Source organism: Sinohyriopsis cumingii, unplaced genomic scaffold (assembly GCF_028554795.1).
Source record: "Sinohyriopsis cumingii isolate HCF-2022 unplaced genomic scaffold, ASM2855479v2 utg000249l, whole genome shotgun sequence".
Taxonomy (NCBI): domain Eukaryota; kingdom Metazoa; phylum Mollusca; class Bivalvia; order Unionida; family Unionidae; genus Sinohyriopsis; species Sinohyriopsis cumingii.
This window is the reverse complement of record NW_028315882.1, coordinates 88,969-108,676: the sequence shown is the minus strand read 5'-3', so window position 1 is coordinate 108,676 and position 19,708 is coordinate 88,969. Positions and strand designations below refer to the sequence as shown.

At 34.0% G+C, this 19,708-nt stretch overlaps 1 protein-coding gene across 1 annotated transcript; it reads left to right on the top strand.

Annotated features, from left to right (window-relative positions):
* Positions 1 to 2,908: 2,908 nt before the first annotated feature.
* LOC149774380 (uncharacterized) lies at positions 2,909 to 18,037 on the top strand. Its single transcript, XM_089945349.1, has 3 exons — positions 2,909 to 2,995; positions 14,182 to 14,263; positions 17,820 to 18,037. The coding sequence occupies exons 1-3, from the start codon at positions 2,909 to 2,911 to the stop codon at positions 18,035 to 18,037; spliced, it is 387 nt and encodes a 128-aa protein (XP_089801475.1).
* Positions 18,038 to 19,708: the final 1,671 nt, after the last annotated feature.

Genomic DNA, 19,708 nt, shown 5'->3' with positions numbered 1-19,708 from the left:
CAATTGGGAATTTAATTCACAATAATATACTGTAAGTACTTTTTAAATTTTCACTTTGCATCCTAGGGAAATACCTTCTTTGTTAAATTTTATTCAATGTGTTGTTTTTTGCTTTTTACTGTTACTCAGTGTTAGATACGGAGGCGTACCAGAAAATTAGGCACCCATTCTAGGATATGAATTTTTTAAAATTATGCCAGAAAACTTCAATTTGCTTTTGAAATTCAGATCCACTTTGTCGGTTATCGCTCTTTTCTGTTACTCAGTTCAAGATTCGTAACAACAGATGTCACAGTACTCTGCTAGTCTCAGATTTTGTGTGTTCAATATCTTAAATATGTTACAATTTTGCTAGGGTAATATAAGGTTAAGGATTGATTCATCAAATATAATACAGATTTAAATACAACCTTTTCAATGTGATAAATACACATACCGATTTTTCTGGACCCACCACCGTCACCATACCTGTAACAGCTGGAATGTTTAATTAAAAAAATTAGACTCAGAGTTTTACGATACAAATTTAATGTGTTAAGTTTGCTTTTGGTTTGCTGATATTTAAAAGCAACAAAAAAGACGTGTGTGTATGCGTGTGTGCGTGCGTGTGTGGTGTGTGAGTAACGGATGCAAAGAGAGAACAAGATATAATCATTAGTATTATTAATATTCTTTCATGATGTATTTGCCATACGTGACATGGAAATTGCACAACGTACTGAAACACGAGTGATAATTTAAATAAAGTCTTTGTTTCATTAATTCAGTCCGTAATTTATCCCAAGATCATTTTATTTTTGTTTGCAACAGGCTGGCGTTTAAATTATATCCTAACATAACAAGAAAAGACGTCTTACTTGGCTGCTGTGTTTAAAAAATGAAGAGCGAAATCTGATCCTAGAAAATAAATTTATCCAGTGAAATCTCATTATTCTGAGTGACTTATTTTCGATTTTTCTTTTAAAAGCATGCCTTAGTTTTTTGAAGATACCGAGAGAAAAATAATAAACATACGGTAGTCATTTTTCAGATTGAAACTCAGACTGACTATCGAAATTTTACAATTAAGCTAAACATTTTATTTGTTCAGGAAGCTTTGAGTATGCGTTTTGTTTCTTTCTTCTTTGTTGAAGACTATACCATTAATTAGCCACCATGTTTATGTAACATCCAGGTGTAACATAGACATTACTCAATATATCAGATTATTATTATTATTATTATTATTATTATTGTTGTTTTTTGTTCTTGCTGCTGTATTAGCATTATTATTTCATGATGAGAAACAGATTTGAAAACAGTTGTGTCTTAGAGACGAACAGGTACCAAGATGTTTCAAATTTAAATAGTTTTATGGAAAATTAAACAGCTTGTGGATCTTCATAGGTAAAACTATAGGACTGAACACATACGTTTGAAATGCATGTGTGTGTGTGTGAGTGTGTGTGTCTGAGAGAGAGAGTTTATAGTATTTCCCTATGATGTTTCAAGAATTTACCTCCGAAAACATTCACATCCCTTGGAAAAATGTACCTGTTTCTGGTAACAGATCTCACGAGTTTGAAATACAACCAAACATTTTAAAAGTTTTACTTTTCCAAACCATAAGTCTGGAATTCTTGAAAAATATTACATAGAAACACTCCTTGGTCTTTTTTGTTCTTTCTTCAATAAGTTAGCGTAATTGTTATTGGTCATTAATATTACGATAGTTTTTGTAATGTTACTAACGTTCATGTGCGGAAAACACATTTAATTATCTCATTGCCTTACTTGTAAATGCCAACAGTTCGAAGTTAAGAAGGGAACATTATGTTTGTTACCCAATTAAATCACTTATAATTAATGAGAAAGTGTTTTGGTCTAGAGAGATTTAGATGCTTGAAGTTTAACCGCCAGAAAGATGCATTTGCAACAAGTTTGTTTCGAGGTACACGTTCCAGTCTCCTAATGGTTCCATTTTGTCAAGCTAGCATTATTTTCTCAGTAATCACAAATCTAAGGGATTCTAAGGAATATTTTTGATGTAAACGGATTTACTTCGGTTTTTGTACGATGTGGGGTGGATTTTCGTTCTGGCTTTCTTAAAGAAAAGTGTAATCATGATTATTGTCTCATAATTTCAATAGCTTCATAGACACAATGCACTTCGTCGTAAGACAGTAAATTGATAGACACGGGTACATCGTCAGTTACTCGTATATGGTGAGACAGAAAAAGTCATTTTCAAGACGGACAATTGCGAAACTTAAATTATTCAGTAAAATATTCAATGTTATGTCAGATTTCATCATTCGTTTGTTACAGACTGATATATTTCTTTATATTTAGAATTATATTCATGGCGAGAAAGAAGGACGAATACAGCATTGTTCAGATAATGGCACATAAGGCAATTATATGTAAACAAAACACCGCCATTGAAAGTGAATTACAATAGTTTGTTCATACAATTAGTGTACCATAAAAAAAAACGAAGTGAATACCTTTTGGTCATGAAGGTTTGCGTCTTACGATTGCGAAATCTGCAAGGGTATTAGTACCAGATCCTGTATACGGCTACGGAAAACTGACAGGCTATTTGACATAGAAATAACTACATGCTGGTTGACATCATAGATAAAATAATAGAAAACCTGACAGGCTATATGTCATTATAGATAAACTGACAGGCTACTTGTCATCATAGAGAAAGTGATAGATTGCCTGACATCAAGAAAAACTCACAGACTAAATGACATCATAGAACGACACACAGGCTACCTGACATCAAAGAAAAACTTACAAACCACCTCATGTCATCTTTAATCCATTTTCCCCCAGCCTCTGTGAAATTACAGGTTTATTAAGAGTCTCTTGTTAAACTTAAATTGCTTTTTTTCAGATTTAACCAAAAGGGAGTTATATAATGGCTGATAAACCTTACTATGAACACCTCAGGGAGTTACTGGAAACAAATGAAGAGTTGAAGAAAACAGGCAAAGGTGTATACAATGTATCATGTTCTGTCTATTTATTTATGAATCTATTTTTTTTACATATTGTCAGCAATCTGTTTTTAATCCACCCATATGTATTCTTCTGTTTCTATCTGACTCCATCATCATACATACCAACCATTACGCTTTTGGTGTAATCATTACGCTTTTTCTCCACGAAATCACCTATTCCGCAGGTCTGCATATGGATTACGTTTTCTTGCTACATTAAAAGTAATATTAAAATAAAACCATACAAAGTTGTTTATGTAACTGCATTATCATCACTTTAATTCTAGTTATGTAAAGTTGAGGATATTCTTTAAGAGGTGAGTGCTGCATAAGAGTGCTTTCCTTGTTTGTTATTTCTGGCAACTGCAGATTGCCCATTTCAAAGAAAACAAAAGAGTTTCTTTAAAAGTTATCTTGCCTGCCAGATTGATTTTTTGTGCATGGTATATTACGGAAAATGTTTGAGTAGATGGATCATTACAAACTTCAAAATAAATCAACACCGTTTTACAAACTTTAAAAGACGAATACTAGAGTAATGTAATACAGCACTCTGAGCACGTGAACATGCGCATCGCAGAATTCCACTTCACGATGTATCAGCGAAAGGTACACATGTAGACAAGTTGAAGTGAGTGCTAAATATAAATAATATTTAGTATATTTTTTATTCTGGTTCTAATTTGTATGGATTTTGCCTTATGCGAGAAGAATTTGGATCAGCTTCAAAACCAGGTTAGTTGTCAAAATATACCTTTGTCCAAACATGCTGTAATTAGGGACGTAATATATAATTACACTTTTTACGCCCTAATAACGCTTTTTCCACTTATAATAGCAATAGTTATGCTTATACTTTTGGGAGGGTGGTATGTATGAATCATTGTTTATTTAATGCCTGTGATGTGGACGTTTTCAAAGATTATTAATTGAGTAAAGTTCGTGAGGCAAAGTATGTCATAAAATGTGTAGACACATGATTTGAGAGTAAATATATATTTAGGACTCATGGTATCAATTCAGTTCCCATAGTAAACCTATGCAAACACTATGGTATTGAAAACGCAATAACTTAGACGTTCTGAGTGGTCATGATCAAATGTATATTTGTCAGTATAGACACATCCTTGATGGCAGTGGACAAACATTATATTAATAAAACAATGTCTCTGTTTCTTCAGTTGCATCTAACAGGATTATTATTACTAAACTCTTCATTTCGTTATTAACAAATCCTGGCCAGCCAAACTCATATATACTCTATATTATCTTTACTCATTTTTAGACGGGTTAGCATTCTTCAATATCGTTATTACCACGAATTCCATATTTTATATACTAGAAGCGCTATCTAGTGATGTATAAGCAGTTCGTATACTATATTAGTCAATTAATAATCATTATCTTGGTCATCGAATATGACATATTTCGTCATTTATTTATTTTCGCTAATTATAAAAACTTTATGCATTTAGTATATTACCATGCCACATCGCGGAAAACATCTGTCCAGTGACGAAATCAAGGAAATTATGGCTTCGAATGTTAACGTGAACGTGAGTGAAATCGCTAGAACGTACAAGATTGGTATCAACGTAATCTACAAAATGTGGCAAGAAGCAGTGGCGACTAATTTAACGGAAACAGTGACAGATCAGGATACAGCGCCACAATCAACGGCCATGATGTCGCGGCAGTCAACAGCGTTGTCGCCACCGCATCACAGTAACGACATCCATATGGAGTTTCAGAAATTGTTTGTGGATTATAAAACCGCGTTGAAAAGGATAACCCGGCTGGAACATGAAAATCTTGCGAATACAATTATACGTACGCTGCAGCAAGAATAAATATATTAAACGCTAACACAGGCACAGTTGTTCAATAAAGACTTACAATGATAATTTTCACGTTGAAAAACATACCAAATTTTAACAAAACTGAGGGTTAAATTAATATACATCATACCATAATGAGTCTAATTGTGGAAGATCCTATTATGTATCAGGAAGAGCAACGTAAGCTTTTAATCCAAGGCACATCAATAAAATAAAATCCAAAATAAAACAAATACCACTAGATTCAACGATGAATCACATTTCCATGAGTGACAATTTACCAATGATGAGCGTTGATAACAAATCAATAACCCCACACAGTTAAATTCTGTTTCAAAACTTACATTCAAAATACTGCTGGGAGAAACTAAACAAGATTAATGCTATCGTACAACAATGACGTAGACGAGTGGAACTCAGAAATACAATGAGCTGAAAAAGAAATTCCTTAAAACGTTGGTGAACAATGTCATATTATAATGCGACAAGTGCTACTATATTATAAACTGAGCGTTGTGCTAACACGCTTGGTCCAATCATACTTGGACCTCATCAAAGACTCTTTATTACAAACATAATTATTTTTTATTAACAAAGCATTTTACATTAAATAATCGATATATAGTATAAAAACATGGTAAACATAGTCTTGTCCTTTTAACCATCCTGAATTAAGAAACAATGACGTCAAAAAGTTAAAATCTAATTAACATCTAAAATATAATCTGTCTCAGGACCATCTTGATAATCCAGTTTTGATCGTTAATAAATCTGGTTTGGTTTAACTATCTGGTAACAAAACAAAAGTTGTACGAAGATGAAAGTGATGCAACAGCAGTTGCCGTATCAGAAGCAAGGTCGAGTGAGATAGTAACAAGTAGAAATATTTGTCTAACAACACCCTGGAGGTATTTATATTGTGGATTTTGGTGATCGAGTGTTTAATGTTCCGTTGAATAAAACCGTGGCCGTCAGATTTGTTAGATGTTGGTATTGATGTTGTATTATTCCCCAATGAGATCAGCTGCGCTTGACCGTTATGGACACAAACGTGTGAGATTCTTTTATCACACCGATGACGATTCAATTTATTGATGTTTCGGCTGCGCAAATAACGAGATGTCGTTTGTAAAACTAAAACTGGAAAAGTTTATCCTCGTGAAGGCACTTATGCAAGAACAGGTAAAAGTCCTATTGTTGTGAGTGTTAAAACAAACGATTTAGTTTAACTCAAATGTAAACTATTTTTATCATGATGATGATGCCACACGGACGATAAAGTCAGAACATTGTGTAGTGAAATTAAGAGAGCATATTCATAAGGCACCTGCAGTTGTTAACGTAAAAACTACAAACGGAATATGCTACTGTTACACCTTGGTCGTCTCATGTTGTTCGCTGTGGGATTTAAATTAGAAAATTACACTCTAGTATATTGACAACAAGTGCTGATAGCTCAAGTGTCAATGTTGTAATCCTTAAAGGTAAGCGTGGTAAATTACTCGTGAATAAAAAATCAATCACCAATGAAATGAAAATAAAATCACCAACAGTGAAATTAGTGCTACATTCTATGATGAAATTTATAAACGCTATTATGATATTTTAGCTTTGGCGAGAGTGGTTCAATGATATAATTTATAAATGGTCGGCTGTTAGCACAACAGTAATCTATCACGATCAAAACATTTGAATTTAAATTAAAAACAAATGAAATAAAAATGTTTGGGTGAGATCAAATGTTATCAAATTCTAAAATAGCTTGGAATAAACCACGAGAATCATCACAACAATCTTAGTGTAAAATTCATACAAATGTTGCTCATTTATGTATAAAGTTACATTTACTTGTCGGAAATTTGAGCTAACGACAAGAATTTTGACTAAATTTCCTGGGGTTAAATTTGATGGATTAATTAAGGATTCTTTTTAATGTATATGTGTCAGACAGAAAATAAATAGCATTGTTTTTTGTCTCGGGTTTACTGCTCACCATCAGAACCGGAGCTTGCATCTCCGTTTTACTTTAAACGTTTCTTGCTACGTAAGCATCAATTATTGTCGATGTTTGCTTTTTAAGATATGATGGTGCTCTCGTCATGGAAACATGTATTGCCTGCCTAGTCTGAATCGTGTGTTGGCCGCAAAACTCACCCTGGCAGGATTTGCCGCAGTATTGTGTGCTGTCTATGAGTAACGACTTACATGTGTTATGTCGTTTTGTAGTCATAATATATGTTGTTTGATAAAATTGTATTCCAATATATAATACAAACCAGTTCTAGTTAGACATTGAAATTGTAAAATAATTTGAGCAACACTATACAAATATTGTTAGACAAAACTAAAATTACGAGAAAATACTTAATTTGCTGTCTACGAAGTCTACATCGCGCAATATTTCAACGCGTGGTAAATAAAGAAATTGATAAGCTGACTGCGCTCATTCATGATGGTATTAAAGATATCAAACATGAATCATTTCAACGCAGTGCTGAGGCTAAGCTAAATGAACACATCAACAGCATTATTGTGACACCAAAGCAACTACAAAAACAATATAAGACGCGGTCTGCTAAGAAACCAACACTGCCAGGATCTGATAAAGATCAATAAAATATGCGGAATGAAATCAAATGTTTATCTCACGGACGTCAAGTAGAGTCATTGCCGGTCAAACCATCGTTGAAGAAAATTGAAACAGATTATTCTAAAATAAAATGGCTGCGTCAACAAAAAGGTGCAGCACAGTCGATTAAGCAGAAAAAGAAATGATTTTATCGGCAACTCTATAGGATAACTTAGCTGCTTGTGCAACTAAGAAAGATTATAACGGATTTGATAAAAGATTTATTTTGATTGACGTTAATGGTTTGTGACAAGCTTCAACTAACATTGATGTCCTTCAACAATTGTTGGATAGTCCTATCAAGCCGGTTGTCCCTAACGAATCAAATTAATTGTTTCTATCAATGTTCAGTTTAAACGAGTTAAATTTGATGATAGAAAAGAAACTGCTCATGCTTAATTATGATCAACCTAGCAAATCATTAATCGAAGTGGTGACTTCAGTACAATTATTGACATCGCCTGGTCAGTATTCGTCACAAAATAGAGGATTATACCGATTAAAGTTCCGCATGGCTAATTGTGCGAGTAAATGAAATTTCATTTAGACAGCTGTGTTTCAAATACTGCGACATGGTTGTTACCGCATTTACCTAAGTCTATATCAAACATAAAATGCTGCATAAATGTTACAAATAACGAGAATTATTACCGCATATAACACGTGTTATCAGCGCTGTATCAAGCACATGAGAATGCTGACCGCCTTAGCAAATATAAGCAACATTTTTATAAAATAAACATTGCTAGTATTCGTTTCCCCGTTAAGGTTAAAGATTTAATAAAGGTAACTTGAGCGGCTAAATAAATTTTCAATAAATGGATCTGGGCTAGAAGAAAAGAAATCAGATGAGAAAAAATACACTGTTTATCCGCTGATGATTTCAGATACTGCGACTACAACTGAGGCACACACACACATAAACCCAAATAATCTCCTTTACTACCAAAAGAAATTTGTCTGCATTAAAACTTTCAGTTGACTGTGCAGATAACAAATTCACAGCGCATGAGCATAAAACTTCATTCTGTCATCGTTGAATATATGAGTTTGTAACCGAGTAGACATTGAGTACACATGTTGAGCCTCGCGCTTACCGGGAAGAGCGAACGATATAGATGCCTCGCGAAGGTGAAAATATTCCTAAGTTTGCCAAGTATAACAGATCATTTGAAAAATCATTTCACATAGTATTTGATTGTGTGCCAATTTTGGACGCAGTTAAAGGTCCTTATCAGACCTTGGTAAATCATTTACGGTAACAAAACAAACATGTTTCGTGCGCGGTAGGTTACAAATTATGTTGCAGAATTGATAATTCTTCATCATTAGTGTATAAACACCATCATGGCGCTGATTGTATTTACTGGTTATTTGAACAACTAGCTGCTCAGTGGAACCGAATCCAAAAGATAAACTAAATCCGGCATGACTCATTAAAAGAGGTCAGATACGTTCTTGATAAAACACGTATGCTAGTTCGTGATCACAACCACATGACCTGGCAGTATCGTGGCGCTACACACAACACTTGTAATCCGAATTATGGTAATCCTGATTTTAATCCTGTTATGGCGCATAAACTACGTGGTTATCTCGGACATTTTTATTATAGTCACGTTGTCAGATCCACGAGCAAAGGAATTGTTATCGCATGTTGGTATCAAAATCAAGTGCATTCCCAAGAAATTTGAAAAGTATATGTTGTTCTCAATCGGGCCATTCAGGTTTATTGATAGCTACTAGTTTATGGCATCTTCATCTTGAACATTAGCAGAGACGAGATCTGGACAACTGGAAAGGGTATCTACCCATACGAGCATATCAACGGCAAGTCTCTATTTGATGAAACGTGGCTTCCACCACAGGAAAAAGTGTATTCATCGCTGAATGTATCACATATAACAAGTAACGAATTTGCAAGAGTACATGATTTATATTCAAGCACCGATGTGTTCTTGCTTGGGAAAATTCCATACAACACAAACCTGACCCACTGTGGTATATCTCAGCACTAATTTTCGCATGTTATGCACTGCTAAAACGGTCTAGTACTCGATTGAAATATTTTACAGACCCGGACATATTTATGTTTAATGAAGCGATAATGCGTGGTGTTATTTCCGCGATAATAAAAAGTAATCGGTAGCCAATAACAAGTACGTATCGGATTATTCTCCAACAAAGCCATTAGTGTACATGATCTATCTTAATAACAAGATCAACAATCTCTATGACTGGGCCATGTCACAAATGCTGACAACTGGCGGTTTGCATTGGATCTTTGATGATTTTGTTTTACATGTGCGTGCTGATGGATATGTTGATCTCACTTCTGGTTACTTCGTTGAAGTTGATTGACACAACCGCAACACTTACTTGACCTGAATAAGGATTACCTATTTTGGGTTGCATCATTGTTGGTCAGCAATGAGATGTTGTCGCCGAAACAGCGGAAACAGAAAAAACAATGTGAAATTGGACACAGAAAGGTCAATATCTTTTTCCAAATCTGATGAATAATACACGTTACATCTTGCTCCATGTACTGGACAAAGTGCATAGTGCGTTTCACTTTACGCAGGCATATTGGATGAAAGGCTATATTGACTTTAATACACAACAGCCTGTTGTTGCCAGAACTGATTTTAAAACGGAATTTCATACACTCATGATTAGCACAGTAAAGCCACAGAGAATATACTAGAACTACGTAAGATTGAGCTCATTCATGACGAGTGTACGAGTAACAAGCTTGTTGACAGTGACGCTTTTGTTCACATCAAAATATTGGCGACAACCGTACCGGGATTGAAATTAAAAAAGCAAACAACAAAACAAATAAAACTAAAGAAACCAGTGTATGCTGGTGCAGCGATACTAGACCTGTCAAAATGTTAATGTTACATCCTCATTATGATTTGATTAACAAAATGTTTGACAGCCATGCTGAAGTGCTGATGACCGACATAGACTCACTTGTTTATAAGATACAGTGTGATGAGTTTACATATACACGTATAATAGCTATGAATGGTTTGATCTCTGAGAGCTCATTGTACTGCGCATTTAATAAAAAGGTAATTGGTAAATTAAAGGATAAAACTTGTGGCCTAGTAATTAAACGTTTTGTTGGGTTACGTGGTAAAATGTATTGTTTTAAAGTTGATAATGTAACAGTAAAAAAAGGAAAATGAATTTCAAAACGTGTTATGAAAACACTATAACGTTTGATGATTATGCAGATGCTCTTCATTGTAAGACAAAGCACTACATAATGCAGACAGCAGTTAGATTGTCATCAAATAAGAATAGAACTTGTAAATAAAAATGGTTCATGTGTGTTTGATGACAAACGTTACTGCGCTGACGGTGTTAACACACTTACAATTACTCATAAAGATAAAGCATCTTAACCTTGTCATGGATTTCATTATTTTGTTGTGTGCCAGCGAGGCATAAAAATATAAATATTTTGTGATGTTAAAGCATCCAATAATGGCTCCGAAAATTTGCTAATTGCTTTTCTTGATGTAGTTTCTGTTCAATATATGCACACGCTTGTTTATTTTTGTTTTCGTTCACGCGGTGTTTTTGTCTTTTTAATGTCGTTATTATCTTCTTTACTAGACTCCGGCATCCTCGTATAACCAATTATCAATATCCAAAGACAGGGTTTTCTACCAGTTGCATTTTTTTAAATTAATTAAATCATACGCATTCGGAATGATTTTACATCCTCTCGCGTAAATAAAACACAAATAACTTTTATAGCTTGTAAGCCTATATAATATACACTGTACTTTCCTTTGACTGCAATTCCACAACTAACACTTCATTTTGGTCATTTACCCTGCTTTTATTCGCCATGTGCAAAAGAATACATTTCATAACTTCGTTGTCCAACAATATGCCATTCACATCTTTGTAACATTTTATTATTGTAAATGTTTTTAGTTAACTAAAGATACTAGTATAGTTTAAAAAATATACAATACAGTTGTTGTTTTGTAAAATAAACCCTTTGAAAATTGAAAACATATTTTCCAGGTTTTCATTTAGAAAATTCTAAGTCTTATTGTTATTTTGATAAAGAAGGTTTCTAAGTGACTATTCAGAAAGTGATCCTGAACAGCTACTAGTGTTTACTGCTATCCTGGCAAGGAGGTAATGAAAAAAGTTCCCTAAGAATTTTAATTTCAATTAGTACATGTGAAAGTTGGGTTAAGTACAAGAAATTTAAATTATCTAGCAATTACTGTTAGTTGTATGGGCCAGCGAAGGTCATCACAGGTATATGTAAGAATTTTTTTTTAGATTGATTTGACACATACAGTTAAGAGTTAATAAGGAGATGTCAAACCTGAACAGTGATAATAAATTAGAATATTCTAGCTGGATTTAAGTAGCTGCTTCGTCTACTGATGTTTGCCAAGGATTGAGAAACGTTTTCATTTGTTAGCTTTGATCCGAAAGAGGAGAGTGTGCACATATAATCATGTACGAGCATTCCAATGAGCACCATATTTGCGGGAACAACAATGTCATAGCCCATCTTTCACAGACAATGGCTATGTCCTATACTCATTGTGTTGCTGCATCCATTCATATCAATGTTTATAAATAATATACAAGGATAAAATAAAACCCAGATAGTAGATGAAACAAATTAAGACTTGTCTTATATTTTTTATATCCTTTCATTATTGGAGACTGGTAACGTTTGGCTAAAAGGAAAATTCATTTACTGCTCTGTTTCATAAAATCTGTAAGCAAAAGACCCCATTCAGAAGTAGCCTCCGTTCATTATTGAAATTCACACCTTGCATTTTCTGTCTTTGTTTAATTTAAATTCGAATGTCCATTTGTGAAATGGTAAGGTCAGTTATTATTCTTCTGTTTGTTATTATTCTTATGTTAGTTATTATTCTTATGTTTGTTCTCATTCATGTTTAAATGTGAATATATTGTAATTGTTCTTTTTGTCACCCATCTCTTTCATTATGTTATTATTAATTCCATCCTTTGTTCAGTCATTAATTTTTCATTTTATTCTTGCATCCTTTGTTCAGTCATTTATTTATTGTTTTAAATTTTCATCTACTCTCTTATTTGCACACTTATCTATTATATATATTAATATAGAATATATATATTAATATAGAATATATATATATATATATATATATATATATATATATATATATATATAGAGAGAGAGAGAGAGAGAGAGAGAGAGAGAGAGAGAGAGAGAGAGAGAGATAATATGTACCTCCGTTCTTCTGTCCCATTATGCATGTCTTTTATTTATAAAAATGCCGGGTAACATTAAACACTAAACAAATGGCAGTCATTATAATAATTATTTAGAAGGAAAAACAAATCATAGAAAATTTTTACAGTAACATGGTCATAATTAAATTGATTCAGCTGTAATAGAGAAATTGTTAAAGATTGTCAGAATGTTTTTCAATTGAAAAAGTATGCACAATTTAAAACGTTCTTGCATTGTTTTTCTTACAGTAAAATGATTGTATGTGTCGATATCGGCATGAAATGGTAATTTTGTCAACCAAAATCGAAGTACAGTAATATAACAAACACAAGTCATTAATATTTGCTAGTAAATATCAACGCATAGGATTTCCTTTTCAAAATCCTCTGGATAATTTCAATATTTATATATTCTAGCCTTAAGCTTAAAATAAATATAGGTCGATAGGAAGGTGAAGAGGCCTCAGAGCATTTGTTATAAGTTTTGTTCTAGAAAGAGTTTACTGTCTGTTAATAACAAATATTATGCATTTTTGTTTGTGAAATTTACCAAGGTGTTAGAGAGAAAATATTAAGATAATTTTCTGTTTGTATGTACGTTTTTTAATTGTTCATTTAATAGGGTTGCTGGCGATTTGTTTCTAACACCATTTCCAGACAGTAAAATCGCAGAGGATTGCTCGCTTGCTAGCATGAAAACAGTTCAGTAACAAAACTCGCACATATAACAGATCATCAATAAAATATAGTACAATGAAATCGATAATGATTGAAACAACAAGGTGTGGAAAAAGCTCGTATCAACAGCCTGTGTCTAAGTGTGTTGCACTCTTTCACCTTCTGAATGGGTAGCCGAATGGAACTGGGTGCCCATTCAGAAGGAGCCTGAGTACACACATGCATCTTTGACATTAAATAATTAAGTTACTGTTCTAATTTGCTGATGGTTGCAGATATTGTAAATAGTTATACATCCATCAAAATTTTGACAATTAGTACTAGTTCCTAAAAATCAATAATTTTGTAACATACATTCAATATTTTTGTACTCAGGGTTTGGCAGCTATGTATTCATGCCATCCATTTTACCTGATAGCTGGTGATCTAGGAGACATTTTGTTATTATGATGTATTACAAAATGTACTTAATGTGCAGATATGTAACACAGCATGAAACTTGGGGACTCGTTTACTACAAAAATGAATCACTGTTCCTTGTTCAGTTGTGAACCTAATTCAAAGCCTAAATGATATATTTATAGCATTTTTGACAATCTCTCTTCATGGTATGTAGAAAAGGATAGAAGTGTTCTCATGTATTAAATATCAAGACTTGAATTTGCGTCTTCTGTACTTTTGATATCGCTGTCAGAATGAAATCATCCTTTACAGATAATTGCTTTCGAAGAATACATTTTTTGTAAACAAAATGATTTCAGAAATGTCCAAGCAATTGGCATTGACAGCTGTCGGTGTTGCAGTTGGGGGCGCTATAGGCGGGCGAGAAGGTGCTCTCGCTGGTGGTATTGCTGGTATGTAATCTAGAATCTTCGAGACAGAGACATGCTTATAGACAAAATAAAGTAACATATAGTCATCGCAACATTAAATAAATTAGGTATAATTTCCATGTCAACTTTAGTTAGATATCATGGTCATATCAGCATTAATACATATCATGGTCATGTCATCATTAATTAAATATCATAGTCATGTCCGCGTTAATTATGTCATGGTCATGTAAGCTTTAATTGGATAGTATCGTCTTGTCAGCTTTGATTGGATAGCATGCTCGTGACAACTTTAATTAGATTTAGATAACATGGTCATGACAGTTTTAATCAGATATCATGGTCATTTAAGCTTGAATTCGATTATATATCATGGTTGTGTCATATATAATTGGATATTATAATCATGTCAGCCTTAGATAGATGAGATATCATGGTCATCTCAGATTTATTTAGATATCATGGTCATATAGGCTTTAGTTAGATATCATGATCATGTCAGCTTTAACGAGATTAGATATGTTGATCATGTAAACTTGTTCAGTGAATTTAGGCCATGTTTAGCAGGATTTTATATATGGTGGTGGGATATACCGGGGTTGTTGATGGATCATCTTTAGTCTGTGGTTGATTACTGGAGTTCGCATGTTAGTTATTGTTGGGCCACGTTTAGATGTTAGTTGGTCTTAGGAGCTGAGCTGGAATTTACTTGGGGTGTTGGTGGACTATCTTCAGTCAGTGTTTGATCGCTTGAGTTGGCATGTTAGTTATTGTTGGCTTCCCTTAGACCGGGTCCGGCTCGCGAATGTGTTCTATCCGGCCCTCAGGACAAATGAAGACATCACAGACATCTGGCCCGTGAACAGTAATTATATTAAAACATTAGTGTTTGCGGCTCTGATGTGGTCTTAGAAAATGCAATCTGGCTCTTGGCCGAAAAAAGTTGTGCACCCTTGCCTTAGACGGTAGCTGCTCTCTTGATCAGGTATATTTTAGACTTTTGGTAGGCCATCCTCAGTAAGTGTTTAATCACTGGAGCTTCATATAGCCAGTGGTATATCCCTTGGGTTTCCATGTGTTTTGGGTTATTAATGGACCTTTTTCAAAAGACTGATGTCTACCAAGACTGAATGATAAAGGTCACAGGAGGAATAGTTTTAATTTCAGGTGGATGACCGATACAAATGCACAGTCAGTTTTGTGACCCTTAGACATGGAAATAGAATGAAGCATAAATGGAAAATAAATAATAAATAAAACTGACAATAACAGTGAAAGCACATGAAATAAATGCCTTATAAATTGCAAGCACTAGATGTAAAACATTGCATCATGTGAACATTAAAGGATGAAATGTCAAACATAAAAAAAAATTATAACCCTTATGTGACAAACGAAATACAGAAAAAAACATCCATATTATAATGAATACATAAATTAGCCTTCACAAAAGCATGTTTTCTGTAATTGTTTCCGATTGTAAATGTGCCTAAAATTACATTTAAATCAGTGTCAGGTTTGTGAGTAAAGCAAAATTAGTTTGACCAGACCGACTCACTTGCTGCATATTTTCATTCTCTCCTACATAATTAAGACTTTTTTCTTTAATTGCTTTACTTGTCTAAAATTGTTTCATCATTACAGTGTAAGACATGTAAAGTGGTTACATACACCTAAAGGGTGTAATACCTATCATGTGACTGTTGTGAATGTATGTAGATAAAGGCCTCTGATTACAATTGCAAATGATTGGAGCATATCCTAAATACAGAAACCTTTATTACAGAACTGTCTTATAAGGGGCTGGTATGGTCATATATTTAATTTTTTAAGGTGGTATTAAAGTTATATAATGTACGTTTTGTTATAAGTTAATGTCAAGCGGTATAATCTACGTCTTAACTGGCATCGTTATAATGAAAGAATTCTATATAATATATCTCTCTAAGTAGTGAATGTAGTATCTGGATGAGAGAAAGAGAGTTTAGCAGTTTCATAGCCAAGACTTGTTATCAGGGTGTCCAAAATTGCCATGTGACAGTTGTGAAGGTGCATTGATAAAAGCCATTGGTTACAAATACAAATTATTATAGCATACCTTTATTGTAGGGCAGTTCTTTAAAACACTCTGATATAGGCATGTATTTAATTTCATTAGGCGGTATCACGTTATATAAAGTATTTTATTATAAGACAGAATAGTTACATAGCGGTAAACACTATGATATAATAAAGGAAAACTGAATTATAGGTCTTTTTGGTAGTGAATGTGCCTTAGTATGCGAACGAATGAGAGTCAGAGAGTGCACGTAGGATGTGATTTGTTTCTTAATATAGGACAGGGCATGAATTGCAGTTTTAAATAAATAAATTCAGTGGCAGGTCATTGCAGTTGACACAAAATAGAAACTACAGCTTACATTTAAGTAAAATCAGGGAGAAGGGGGAATACAGAGAAAAAGATGAAAGAATCTTGGTGAAAGGAGTGGGATGTACACAGATGCATCATCGGGAAATTACGATGTGAACATGAAGATTAAGCAGGAATTATACACTTTTTCAACAGGTCTGCATTTAAGGTTGTCGCTTTGTAATTTACAAATAAACTGATTTTGCTTCAAGTCACACATTTATTTTGAAAGGACGTACTAGCTACATGATTTTGAAAGAATTTGCATGTTTATCGATGTTATTTCTATCTAGAGAAACAATCCACTATTCTGAATCACCCATTCATATTCAAGCAGTAATGTTGCAAATCTGTACCTGTAGTCAGCATGTAATTATATTATTAAGCATTAATGATTCTATGATGTGTGAAATGAAGTTGTACAAATTGCAGCTCATGACAAGGGAGAAAGATGGAGAGAATGTTGAGGTACATGTGATCTTTATGCTTCATTACCAGATACAGGATGCATATTTAGACCTATGTTTCTAATGATTATATTACAAAGCACTATTATGGAGCATTTGGTGTGAGTAGGTACAAACAAAAATGAGTAATACATTAAATGCATGCATGACATATCTATTATAACAAACCATATAATGAATTCTCTCTTTTTCCACCGACGAATCCGGTAATCTATTGGTCAGAGCGTCCGCTCGAATGCAGGATGTTGTTGGTTCAAACCCCGACCGAGTCGTACCAAAAAATTATAAACATTGTACTTACAGCTGCCTCGCTAGACATTGCTATTAACTTCCACGCTGCACATATGACTGCAAAATGGTTAAAGCTATGTTTAAAATCCAAATAACACACACAGTCATGTTAGATTTATTATTTGAAGACCATAAGAACATATACAATACCCCTTTGAACAAAATGCACTGTGAGTGATACTTCCCAGCCAACTGCAATGACCCTAATCAAACAGTTTATTTATGATAGATAATCTAGTTCTTTGTAGCTTGTCACGGAGTGTACATTAAACATAATATTTAAATATTGTAATTAAGTTCTTATACACAATATTCATACAAGTTAGATTTATATTAATTAAGTTCTTACTTATATTATACATACTCATTAATATAGTAATCACGTTCTTTGGATTGTATAACTATCTAGGATCGATTGCCGGGTACCCCATATCAGATGACTACAAGTCAATGGTGAAAGTGCTTAGAAATCTATCTGATGTTGATAGAAAGAACCTGGTACAGAAAGTTCAGGAGCTGGTTCGAAGCCACAGCAAAGAGGCACTTGATAAATACATAACCTATGGAGGACGGAAACTGAGAGAAAGTCTGATTGGATTGTTACTGGACGATGCAAATGCTAAATGAGGTAGAAAATTATAAATTGGCTACAAGACACTATAATGATTAGCTTTCAAGGTCCTCAATATCCATGGCTGATGATGATCATTTATATGCTTTGAGAGCTTTTCCAAACTCATCACGAAACGATACAAACTTTATGTTGCATATATTTTGCTTACTTTTGTTACCGTTGACATTTTATTATATAAGTACCAAAACAGTTCAAGTATATCTTGTAGTGGATAATATGCAAATAAAGTCATGATATTTTAGTTGTTGAGAATCATTTTAAAAAATGGTGCAAGTAATTTATTATGCCACAGTGTAAATTACACCATCGGGCAATACTTTCATATACTGACATTTTAGGCATTGATAACAATTTCATATATGTTTTTTAAATGTTCTTGTCCATATTAATATACTATCATACATTTTACTAGTCATCTCTTCGTGTAATGCACTTGCGATATCCGTGTTCAATTTCCAATTGTACTCTTCTGATTCTTGAAAAATGAAAATATTGTATGTTTTCTCTACAATAAAGCACAATCCCTTTTCTAATTGGATCTGATGCATTCATAGCTATTTAAATAACAGAGAATGGCGTGAACCAATGTTGTAGACTTTTGCTACAAATGTGCCAGGTTAATTGTGCCAATTGTTTGTGCCAACAATGTCATTTTCCTGAAGGGACATGCCTTTTTGGAACAGCAATATTGAATTTCCTGAAGGGATAGACTTTTGTGGACAGCTATGTCATTATTCTGAACGGTTTTGTAGAAGGTAACAATGGCATTCTCCTGACGTGACAGACCTATTTTGGAAGGCAACGATGTTATTGTAACAAGATAACAAGGTTGACTTCGGACTTATAAAATAACACGTTTCATGTTGATACAAATACAATGTTTATAGATGAATGACCTAAATGATAGACAACATTATTATCACGTGCGTGTGTAAGATTCAAATATGGGACACATTAACACAATACGCACTAACCTAATAATGTAACATAAATGTGAATACAAGTAAATATCCTTATACAGCACAGGGACAAAGGTTAATGATTCATAATCATTTCACACGACGAGCAGCAGAGGGGGCGAACCCTACAACTTTTAGAAGCCTCCAAACGCCGAAATAAGCCCTTTATAAAACCCGCGCTTCATTGTAAACGCAATTGTCGCCGCGCGCTGTTGTCCGTCTTCCCCAGAAGGGGCACCCTTTACAACTTCAGTGACTTTGTCGCCGATGCCGAAATAGTGCGATATGTAAACACAATTGTCGCCGTTGTTGCTGTGTGCTGTTGTCGTCGCCCCCTCTGCTGCTCTCTAGCTAAACATTGTATCTAACCCAACTCGATACCGTGTTCGAGGATATCAATTAAAAATTACTTATACCAAATAATGGTACACTCAGAATCTTATACGGCCAGGCTGGCTAGGGAGCGAGCAGAAGCACTTAGCAAATATATCCCGGTAAAGGAAAAGTTTAAAAGGGATGCTCAATCACAACAACAAGCGCGAGCTGAGTATGCAATTGAAACAAGGGAATTATTTCAGCCCGTCACTGCGGCCACTGAAAAGGTTTTAACTGCTATTAGGAACCCCGAAGAAAAAAGAAGTCTTGCTCAAATATTGCGAGTAGAATGTGGACCGGTCAGGCGAAAAATGATTAATCTTGAATCGA